The sequence below is a fragment of the Oryzias melastigma genome, linkage group LG20 (assembly GCF_002922805.2).
Source record: "Oryzias melastigma strain HK-1 linkage group LG20, ASM292280v2, whole genome shotgun sequence".
NCBI classification, from domain to species: Eukaryota; Metazoa; Chordata; class Actinopteri; order Beloniformes; family Adrianichthyidae; genus Oryzias; species Oryzias melastigma.
Genome location: NC_050531.1, coordinates 77104 through 88951, shown reverse-complemented (window position 1 = coordinate 88951; position 11848 = coordinate 77104). Strand labels below are relative to the sequence as shown.

The 11848-nt window shown below is 40.4% G+C and overlaps 1 protein-coding gene across 1 annotated transcript in view; it reads right to left on the bottom strand.

The window, feature by feature from the left end:
• map3k15 (mitogen-activated protein kinase kinase kinase 15) overlaps window positions 1–11848 on the bottom strand; it is a gene marked incomplete in the record, with an annotated part of 44422 nt that overhangs the window by 21093 nt on the left and 11481 nt on the right. The window contains 13 exon segments of the mRNA XM_024280197.2: window positions 1–19; window positions 95–252; window positions 3977–4082; window positions 4674–4804; window positions 4997–5124; window positions 5667–5800; window positions 5875–5962; window positions 6038–6133; window positions 6506–6555; window positions 8041–8148; window positions 8224–8374; window positions 9707–9866; window positions 9976–10088. Coding sequence (XP_024135965.1) covers window positions 1–19; window positions 95–252; window positions 3977–4082; window positions 4674–4804; window positions 4997–5124; window positions 5667–5800; window positions 5875–5962; window positions 6038–6133; window positions 6506–6555; window positions 8041–8148; window positions 8224–8374; window positions 9707–9866; window positions 9976–10088 — 1442 coding nt within the window.

The window sequence follows — 11848 nt, the reverse complement described above, 5'->3', positions numbered from 1 at the left end:
GGATCTTAAACATGCCAACCTTCAACAAACAACCAGTCTGTAGCTTACAGTAGTTCAGTTTACCACTCTGTACAAACATGCACTCTGTGTCTACCTTAAACATCGCAGCCTGTGGCTCCCCAAGCTCGTGGAAAGGAGGTTTCCCAGTAGCCATTTCAATAATGGTACAGCCAAGAGACCAGATGTCAGCTGGGGCTCCGTAGCCTCGAGGACCCTTGTCAATGATTTCAGGAGCCATGTACTGTAAAGTACCTTCAAGCACAGAACAGACAAATGAAACCAAAATCCAGGTATAAACTCAAACATAAAAAGGTGGGATTATATAAGGTCACTTTTCCCACTTCCTTTCAAGCAATCAACCTAACGATCATTATATTTTACAGATTCAATGTGTCATGTTTGTACTGGATACATAAGCACAAATATGTCTCTTTGGAATTATGAGAAATTACAATAAGAAAATAGCATTATTGTCTTTTGCTTCCAATCAATTCATGACTTGATCTTTTTTAATTGAATTTGGAATTAAATTATTTAAAGCAATCAAAAAAATACAAAAGAGTTATAGATCTACACATTGATATATTATTTATGTCACACGTCTGTGTCTGTCATCAAACTTAAAATGATTTGTTATTATTTGACTGCAAAATAAAAAAAACAAAAAGTCAAAGAGATACACGCATACATGAACATACAGATCTAAATGATGCCATTAGTCTTACTCATAAATCCCGGTGATACAATAAGTTACATACTATATCCATGAAACATGTATAAAGTGCTTCCATAAAGTATTGACAGCACATCACTTCTTCCACATTTTATGATATCACAGCCTTATTTCAAAATTGATTAAATCAATTTCTTCCTGAAATATTATTTGAATAAACCATAATGACAATGTTAAAAAAATTGATCCTGAACCGTTGGCCCAGTCTGAGGTCAAGAGTGCTCTGGAGCAGATTTTAATCCATGATGTCTCAGTATATTGTTGCAGTCAGCTTTCCCTCTATACTGACCCACAGCATGATGCTGCCACCACTATGCTTCACTGTAGGGATGGTATTGGCCTGGTGATGAGCGGTCCTGGTTCTTTCCAAGCATAACTCCTGCCATTCACTCCAAAAGTTTTGTTTTGTTCTGGTCGGACCACAGAATGTGGTTTCTCATGGTCTGAGAGTCATTCAGTCCTTTTAGGTAAACTACAGACGGGCCTCCGTGTGTTTTTAGTCAGAAGAGGCTTCCTTCTGTCTGGCCACTCTACCATACAGGCCTGATTGGTGTAATAATAATAATAAACTTGATTTGAAGTGCCTTTCATGACACACAAGGACACTGTACATAATAAATAGACATAGAAGCAGAGCACAATAAAAATAAATAAGCCAGCAAGAATAGACAGAAAATCAAAATGACGAAGCAGATTTAAACAGGTGAGTTTTTAGACGGGATTTGAACATTGGTAGGGAGACAATATTGCAAAGTTCAGGTGGAAGAGATTTCCAGAGTTTGGGAGCCAACCGACTGAAGGCTCGGCTCCCCATGGTGACTAGACGAACGGGAGGTGTGGAGAGCTGGAGAGAAGTAGAGGACAGGAGAGAACGAGACGGGGAGTAAATTCATAGGAGGTCAGAGAGGTAAGGAGGTGCCAGGTAATGGAGGGCTTTAAAGGTCAGAAGAAGGAGTTTGAACTGAATTCTGAATGTAATTGGAAGCCAGTGCAAATGCTGGAGGACAGGAGTGATGTGATCATAGGTTGGGATTCTAGAAATCATACGGGCAGCTGAATTCTGGACCAGTTGTAATTTATTGAGGGTTTGTTTGGGAGACCATAGAGGAGGGAATTACAATAGTCGAGGCGGGAGGTGACCAAGCTGTGAACCGAAATGGAAGCAGAGTGGACCGTGAGAGAAGGGCGGAGATGATTAATATTGTGCAGGTGGAAATAGGCAGCTCGGGTAATGCTAGAATAGAATAGAATAGAAATACTTTATTCATCCCAGGTTGGGAAATTAGGCAATATTGATGTGAGAATGAATAGAGAGTGAGCTGTCGAGGGTGAGCAGAAGGTCTAGTAGACGAGTCAAGGCGCAGTAGTGCCGCAGGGTTGGTTCTCCTTCCGGAAGGTTCCCCTCTTTCCTCAGTGGAATGCTGGAGCTCTGACAGAGTGACCATTGGGTTATTGGGACCTCCTCCCCGATCAGCTCAGACGGCCGTCCAGATCTAGGAAGAGTCCTGGTGGTTCCAAACTTGCCACCGTGCTCATTGGAGCCTTCAAGGCAGCAGAAATGTTTCTGGACCCTTCCATAGCCTTATGCCTCAAGACAATCCTGTCTCGGAGGTCTACAGACAATCCCTTTTTTTCATGCTTGTTTTGTGCTTTGACGTGCACTGTCAACCCTGGACCTAATGTAGACCGGGTCGGACCTTTCCAAATCATGTCCAATCTACTGGATTTACCACAGGCTGGCTTCAATGAAGCAGCTGAAACATCTCAAGGCTCATCAGAGAAACAGAAGAAACCTCAGCTCACATTGGAGCTTCACAACAAAGGCTGTGAATACTTATGTACATCTCATTGCTCAGGTTTCTTATTTTTAATTTTAAATTTGCAACAATTTCAAAATAACTTTTTTCACATTATGTTTTTTTAAAGACATTTTCAGGAAGAAAGCTAATTTAATCTATTTTTAAATAAGACTGTGATAAAATATAGAAGATATGAGGCGTTGTGAATTATTTCTGGACAAATTATACATATATATATATATATACACAATTCAAAGAGGCCGCAATGAGCAATTACTGGTAAAATTAACATAATGATGAGCAATCAACATAATCCAGTGGGGAACCCTGAGCAAGGCTCTTAACGCTTCTTTCTACTTCATATTTAACCATGAGAGGTACTGAAACACGTGTCCTGCCGGCTCAGATGGCCAAACAAGGTCTGCGTCAGGTCCTGAGGAACCAGAGCACCCTGATAGACAGTGGGCTACTGAAACAGGACTTAATTTATATGTAAAATAAGTCAATAATAACTATTTTTGGTGTTTTATGCTACAGTTTGCAAATGGAAGAAAAATGTTGAAATGAAATGTTAAACTCTTTAACTATTGTCAATCAAATGGTAAATAAGCTACTCTGCAATGTGAATCTCACCGGTCACATTCTGGTTTGTAACCTTAGATTAAAAGCAAAACATTATTACAGGGATCATTTTAGAGATTTGATTAATTTAAATACTTTTGTCTTTGTTGCATTTTTCTTTTGTTTTAATTAATTGAAGGAAACCAATAAATAGAATCCCAATAATCACTATAAATTGACTATAAAAAGTGAGTAAAAACTTGATGTAAAGGTTCTACCTGACACAGAGAACAGCTCAGAAACCAAACCTTCACTTTACCACCTCCCCATAAATCCAGAGAGCACTATAAAGCCTGAGTCAGAGTTGAGTGAGGGCCAACGGCAGAAAGGTAAACACCCTTCTGCCTCTGCCTAATTAGCTAATCTAATCACACACCTCTGTGGCCACAGGAGAAGGCCAGATGGCCAATGAATGTGTATGTCCATATGCTCCGGCTGGAATGACTGTTTCCATAGACTCCAATGATGCATCTTGACATTTTGAGGGTCATTTGCTATTAACACTCATAACCTGAGACTACAGGGATTCAATAACTTCATGAATGCAGCCCAGGCTGGATTACTGTCTGTTTCCTTCAAGCCCTGAAATTTCACCTTTAAGGACAGTAAGAAGTTCGTTCAATCCCTGGAATGTTTTCTGATTATTTGTTGCGTGAGTTAATTTCACAACATTCGAGTTAAACAAAACTTTCAGTTTCTAATCATTTTCACATGACAATCTATCACACATTAAAGTGTTGCTTTTAAATGTTCATTCCCATTTATGTTTAAAACTGTTTCAAATAAATGAAAACATCTTCCCTTTGAGAGGATTTAAAGTTACCTGTGAATGTCTCAGTGCAGGGGTTCACTCCAGCAAGACGTTTAGAGGTTCCAAAGTCGGAGATTTTTAAGACGCCGCTGTAGGTGTTCACCAAAACATTATCTCCCTAAAGAGTAGGAATGTCAAGGACACCATTTATTAGTTTTCACACATCATATAAAATTAGATTTTCTACTTCATCAAAACACTGAAACAGACTATTCTTTATCTGCAATGGAAGTCCACAGGGTCATTTAGATTCACAGATTTATCATTCTCATTTCTTTCCTAAAGTTAATTTATTTCAAGTAATTAAAATTTGTGCTTTTGATTGTCTGTGGATTATTTTTTTATTGATTTTTTCAATTCATAACAAACAAAGCTGTTGTATTTTTAGCTGAAAGATACATTTTATAATGTATTTGAAAGTTCACCCCACAAAACTTAATGTAACACAGAATTAAATCAAAGATTTCATAGTTTTGCTTTGTGAATATTTCACATTTTCAACATTAATTCATTTGAACATGAATGACAAGAATATATTAGTTTTTCAGACTTAGGAAAGTAAAATGGTTTCATAAGAGAAACTCTCAGAATTGCAGAATGCTTCCGTAAACATTTCACTGTATAACGCTGTTTTATAACTAGTTTTTCCTGAGCTGTTGAGCTCGAGACGGCCTCCGTATGACTCAGACAATGACTGAAGCTGCTGGACCTTAATGTCTCTGTGGACGATCTGGTTCTCGTGAAGGTACCGCAGGCCCTCCAGAATCTGTCTGGTGTAAAAGATGATGGTGGCCTCCTTCAATGGGCCCCATTTTGAACGTAGCAGTGCAGACAGGCTTCCTGGAGAAAGAGTCCAAACCCTTTCATGACATGGGAAGATGACCAAGCAGACAGAGGAACCTCCAGAAGACACAAGCTCTGAATGCTGAAAGACTTTGTCATTTACCACTTTGAGAAACAGGCCAATGAGTTTCAGTCAAAATCAAACTGTTCTAGAACAAAAATTGTGAATTTTGTTCTATTTCAACGCACCTCCAGGCACTTGTTCCATAAAGATTTTGATGAAGCCGTTCTCAGAAATAGAACCCAAATACTGGACGATGTTCCTGTGCTTCAGGTACTTATGGAGAGCGATCTCTTCGTGAAGCGGCTGTGAGTACCTGCATCACAGACAAACACACAAAAGGCAAACTCTTTACCCTCATGAAGCCTAAATCAGTGGTAATAATGATCATCATTTCACTCAGTCATCTGACGTGTGCATGATGGAGGATTGACAAAACACAGACGGCCTTAAATTTAATGTTGTATAGATGTTTAAATGGCTTTTATAATCCTCACACTTTCAACGGAAATCAATGGTTTTCCCACAATGCTGCCTACAATGACAGAAGTATTTTTACCATTACGATAAAAAATGAAAAGGTTGCACTTGACTCAGTATGTGATATTAAAGTTCTTGAAATGATGCAATCAGCTAAAAAGGAACAATGTTTCTGCATGAACTTTGTATAAAAGTCTAGAGTAAAGCAAAATGACTGAAATCTTCACAAGTTCAGAAAAAGTTCAACGGATTTTTGTAATGAATAAAATCATTATTTTAGTTTAACTGGTTTTCAACATAGTTCTTTGAGGTCCTAGTTCATAGTTCTCTGTTTTAGAGCAGAACCGACTGCGGTGGTTCCTCCGGCTGTGGACCGACCTGCTGTCTCTTTCAGGAATCTCTTTGATGGCGATCCGGACCTGGTTGCTCAGGTCCCTCCCCGCATACACCACGCCATAAGTACCCCTCCCCAGCACCACCCTGTCCCCCGTCTCATTGGTGTCATATTCATACTGTGGAAAACACCAGTTCATGTCAAGAAAATGAAGTTATGACTGCATGAAAAGCTTCCATGTAACACACAGACCTCCAGCGTGTCTCCGTCTCCCTCCCCCTCCAGCTCCACAGCGTTCCCGGTACTGTCAGAAATCATCTCTTTCACCTTAGAGCAGAACCTGGAGCACACAAACTCAAAGGAATCATTGCTGTTTAGGCAGAAACACAAAGACATCTGGAGAGACGGTCCTCACCGACCACACTGCTCCTCGGTGGAGAAGTAGATCTGGAAGTCGTCAGAGTTGTCATGAACATAGAGAAAGCAGCAGCGCTCATCAAACTTACTGATGCTGCAGGGAAGGAAATGACAAGGATGATGTGTCAGTCTGTCGTTATAGAATCATTTTCATCCAAACGTTTCCCTCTTATGGTTCCTTTGGTTGTACTTCTGATGGAATTTCCACCTTGCTTCAGGTGACTGAATATCTAAGCTAACAGTTCCTGATGCAGTTCCAGGTTCAAAGCTGTTCTAAGCATGAGGTCACCTCGGAAAGATGGTGTGACAAATTCATGAAGCTACATGAAGCTTGGATTTCCACCCAAACCTGCATTGAGTTTTCCCTGATTTCCTTTCATTTAAAAATGCAGATGGATGATTGACAACAGCATCAAAAGATGTGTCAACGTGTTTATTCTACTTATCAACTGAAGTCTTCCCAGACCTGATGCCTTTGATGGAGTTTGGAGTGAAGTTCCACTCGTGGATCCCTTTCTGAATCAAAAGAAACACAGAGTTCATCAGTGGATCAGAGCAGCACTCCAGCAGTTGAGTGTTGTGTGGAGCAGCAGGTTATGAAGAGAAATATCAAAGCATTTTTATAACCCATTAGAGTTGCAAAATAGTCGTGGTTTTAATAAGTCATCTAAAAATCACCAAACCCTTATCATGAAGAAAAGTGGAAAGTCAAATAGAAACGTCCTTCTGAAACATAAAAGATGGTTTGACTTAAAAGAAAAGAAAATATTTTCATGAATATAAAATTTAAAAGTATTAATGAAATTTTAAAAAGCATTAAGAACTGAATCAAATAACTTTTTACCTGGGATTACTCCCAAATGTGTCTTGTGTTTTTCAAATGTTAAAAAAATGGGGGAAAAAATCTGCGACACAACAGTAAAAATCCTCCCAAAAACGTGTATGTATTCATAAAACAATTTAATTAATGTCTCCAAAGCACAGCTGTTTTCCTGCCTGCATTAACTAATGTATTTTCATCAGATTAAAACACTAAATGCACAGAAAAGCAAATGTGAAACACATTATCTGGTAAATGGAAAGGCAGGACATGTAATAAAAAGGTCAGGAATGCATGAAAAATTAAAAAAATCATTTTGTTATTAGCATCTGCAGAGTAAAGAGGTCTGAGTGCATCACCTCACAGTCTGTGCTGTGATTTAACAGGGAAGACATCAAATACAGACATTTTGATTATAGAAATGATTCAAATAATTAGAATCAAACGTAGATATTGTCTTCATAGAACAGAAGAGAGGACATGTTTTAGTGTGTTTGCTATGCTGTACATCTCACGGTGGCGAGGAGACGCCTCACCTGACTGCATGTCCTTGGTAGAAACCTATTATGATGAACTAAAAACCACAGAACCGACCAAAAACCCAGTTAATTATGTCCACCCGCTCACAGCAATGTATGCCCCAAAATCTGAAACCCAACCGAGCAGGTATCCGCTCACTCTGGAAACATTCGTTTTAGGAACAATGTTTTTATTTAACTTCTAGTCAGCCGTAACATAGTTTAACAGTTCACCAACCCCTCACTAACTTGTTCCACACTTTATGTACATATGAAAAGTGTAAACAACACATCTGAGACTTTCAGTCTTTCACCAGACCTGTATATGTCTACATCATCATTTACATCTGTTGTTGTGTCTTTAAGGTCACAGAGGTGCTGTTTTTGGGTGAGGGCAGGCTAAACCCTGAGGAGGAAATCAGTCCAGGACCAGACACACCAGGACCTCCATTAAAACCTCCAATCCACTCCTGAAAGAGATTCTTTGAGTCTGAAGGACAGCTGTACATGCACACGGAGAGCCCAAGAAGCTCTAAAGGACAAAACACAGCTGGGATTCCAACCAGAACTCCACTGAGCAGCACTGAGTGTTTTAAAACCGTATCCAATTCAGAAAGAGTTCTGTTTTTACAGATAATGTGGATTTAGTCTGAATGTTCTCACCGTCTCAGCAGGAGAAACATGCCAGATGGAGACATTCATCTCTTCTGCTTCATTGTTAATTGATACGTAAGACGGCTGGTAAACCTTCGTGGGCTCCAGAATCAACACCTGTTGAGAGCAAAAAGAGGAGGTAAGCGACGCCAGCATGTGTGATAAAACAAGGAGGACGGCGTGCTTCTTCACCGGAAAGCGCAGTCTGTTGGTGGTTCCCTGTGTGGCCTCAACTATGATGTCCATCCAGAAGTCCAGTCGCTCCCTCTGAGGAGAATGTTCCATCGACTGCTTCTTGTACCTCTGGATTAACTGCAGGTTCTGCACCACAGAACGCAAATACCTGCAAGACATGAAACAATAAACTTCCTTCTGAGGCCTAAGTCTGGGCCTTCAAAATAAAACACCAAAAATAACACATTTCAGCACTGAAAATGCTTGTTAGAATAAAACTGGTGTTGAAATAAAGTGTGAATACTTTACGTTAAGTCATAGAAACAAAGCTGATGTTACAAAACTATCTTTCTTATATGAAAAAACAAGCCAGACAAGAATGTCAGTCAGGGAATCGATAAAAAAAAAAACTCCTCCTTCGTGCTCGGTCATGAACCGATTCATAAAATATACTGCTCACAAAAATTAAAGGAACACTTCTTTTAGTGGGCCTGGCATGAATTGAATTAAACCTGTCTGATGATTTTCTGGTTGGTTAAGAAGCTGAGGGCCTCGTTAATCAATTTCAGCTGTATTTGCATTGTAATGGAATTAACAACAGGTGGACTTCAGTGGAAATGGTGCTCTGACTGCCACAAGGTATCCAGATGAAATCCTTGAACCCATTGTCAGACCCTGCGCTGGTGCAGTAGGTCCTGGTTTCCTCCTAATGCACGACAATGCCCGGCCTCACGTGGCAAGAGTATGCAGGCAGTACCTGGAGGATGAAGGAATTGAAACAAGTGAATGGCCTTCACCATCCCCTGACTTAAACCCAATAGAACATCTCTGGGACATTATGTTTGGGTCCATTAGGCACCGCCAGGTTGGTCCTCAGACTGTACAACAGCTCAGGGATGCCCTCACACAGATCTGGGAGGAAATGCCATAAGACACCATCCGTCGTCTCAGTAGGAGCATGCCGCCACGTTGTCAAGCATGCATACAAGCTGGTGGGGGCCACACAAGATACTGAAAAGCATTTGGAGTTGCAGAAATTAAGTTTTCTAAAAATGGACTAGCCTGCCACATCTTCATTTCACTCTGATTTGATGGTGTCTACACAATTGAGCCTCTGTAGGCTGAAAACTTTTATTTCCATTAAAAGACTTGGCATCCTTTTGTTCCTAAGACACTGAACTGTCATTATTTGTATAGATATACAACTTCATACTGAGATCTGATGTATCTAATGTGTATCTTTAAAGTGCTCCTTTAATTTTTGTGAGCAGTGTGTGTTTAAATCACAAAAAAAAACATGTTCATTTTTTTCATAATAAACCTAAAAACATTGATCTTTTGTCTTTATGGTAACAAGAGACGAACAACTGTTAACATGTTTTCATATTTGAAAGACTAATTGTTGGAAAATCTCGGTGCGTTGAACAGAAAGCAAAGACCGTCATATCTGCCCCTTCAACGGCATAAATGAATGTTAAGCACACACAGGTGAGCCGTTTACCATAAAGGTGGCTTCAGCTTGAAGAGCTTCTCAGCAGCCTGAGTGGCTTTGGGGATGTCGCTGGCCAGCATGCTAACCGTAAAGAACTGCCCCACATCCCAGTAGTTGTTCATTTTCTCCAGAGAACCTTTGCGGCCCAGCAGGCTGTTCAACCTGACACCTACAAGAACATAATCATCTTTTTAAAAATGCCTGCAATGCCCAGATGAGAATTATTTCACGTATGATGCAGACGACCTTTAAAAAAAACAAATATAGTGTGAAGTCACCTATTTTTCTCAGTTCCATTGAGTTCTCAAACTGTTGTCCTGCGACTATGAGCAGAACAGCCAGGTTGATGCCAGAATATAGGGTGGGTTGCAGCTCAAATCCCTTCCTGTACCTGTAAAAGAAAAAGCCTACAATTAAACAGGAGCAGGTGATCTGGTTTCCTGCACAGTTGGTGTGAGGGCCATGGTTGCTTCTGCTGCTGGTGGGAGTCTTGGTTTGGGGTAACCATGCTCTTCTGCCCCTTTTGTCTCATTTTCTACATTCCATCATCTACCACAGAAGAACACAGACACTAACTGGCTGGTAGGGGTGCCACGGATAACCTAAGTCACGGTTCGGATCGTGTCACGGTTTCAGAGTCACCATTTGGATTACTTTTAGAATCAGTGAAAAGGAAAAAAAAAATTAAAACAAGATAAATGCCTAAAATTATTTTTTGAAAGGCTTTAAATTATCCATTCCTCCATCTTCTTCCGCTCATCAGGACAAGGTTGTGGGGGCAGCAGTCTAAGCAAAGATTCCCAGACTTCCTTCTCCCTTGATCACGTCCTCCAGCTCGTCTGGGGGGACCTCAATTCAATTTTTTCAATTCAATTTTATTTATATAGCCCAAAATCAAAAAAGAATTTGCCTCATTGGGCTTCTTCGAGGCGTTCCCAGACAAGCAGAGAAACATAGTATCTCCAGCGTGTCCTGGGTCTTCACCGTGTCTTCCCCCCAGTAGGACATCCCCAGAATACCTCTCCAGGGAGGCGTCCAGGAGGCATCCGGATCAAATGCCCCATCCACCTCAACTGGATCCTCTGATGTGGAGGAGAAGCAGCTCTACTCCGAGCTCTCTCCGGGTGACCGAGCTTCTCACTCTATCTTTAAGGGAGTGTCCAGACACCCTCCAGAGGAAACTCTTTTCAGCTGCTGGAAGTCTGGGTCTCGTTCTTTGGGTCATGACCCAGAGCTCATAAATGTAGGAGAGTACTGGAATGAAGATCTGGTATAAATCCCCTCTCATTGGGAACAGATGCAGCAGCATATTTCTCCCACCAAAATGGTCTTTCAGATGCAGCTGCTGCTCCTGACTCTGAATGATCTCATGAACCCAGACAGAAACGTGCTGCTCATTCATGCTTTTGCACAATTCTTCTAACTAAACAAATCATCTGCGTCTTCTGTGAAGAGGGTGAGAAAAACTTTGACAACAAACGCCAGCACACCTTTACATGAGTAGTACATGTGCTGGAATGATGCATGCTGGACGTGTTTGTATGCATATGTGTTTGAATTGTTTACATGTTGACATTAAGGATGGAACATCGATGAATCAATTTCTAGTCCTACATCCAACTAGATCATTCTGTCTGAGGGAAGTAGGATATCAAATTGATCTTATACCATTAAAAAATTGCTTCAAAATGAGAAAAAAAAAATCAATAATTAGTCTTGTACAATCCCCTTAAGATTGATTCATGGTTTATTTCCCTCTAAGGTGCTTGGTGACATGAGTGCCATCGATATAGAAGGAGGATTAGTATCTATAATCTTCATAACTCTTTGTATAGCAAAAAAAACTATTTTGTTAAATTGGAAAAACAAGAAAAACATCAACGTCAATCAGTACAGGAATCTGCTTTTTGATCATATCAGTTTGGAAAAAAACATCAGCTAAAAGTTCAATTAATTTGGAAAGAATTCAGTCTCTCTGGTCTCCCATAGCTGATTCCATGATTTAGTGGAGGGGGCTTGGGTTGTCGCTGCGCCTTGATTGTCTGCTGGGGCTGTCGGGTGGTGGCCGGGGCCTCCTGGTGCCTGACTGGACTTCAGAGAATTTCCCCATTGTGGGAGTAATAAAGGATTTAATTGATTGATTTGATTGAC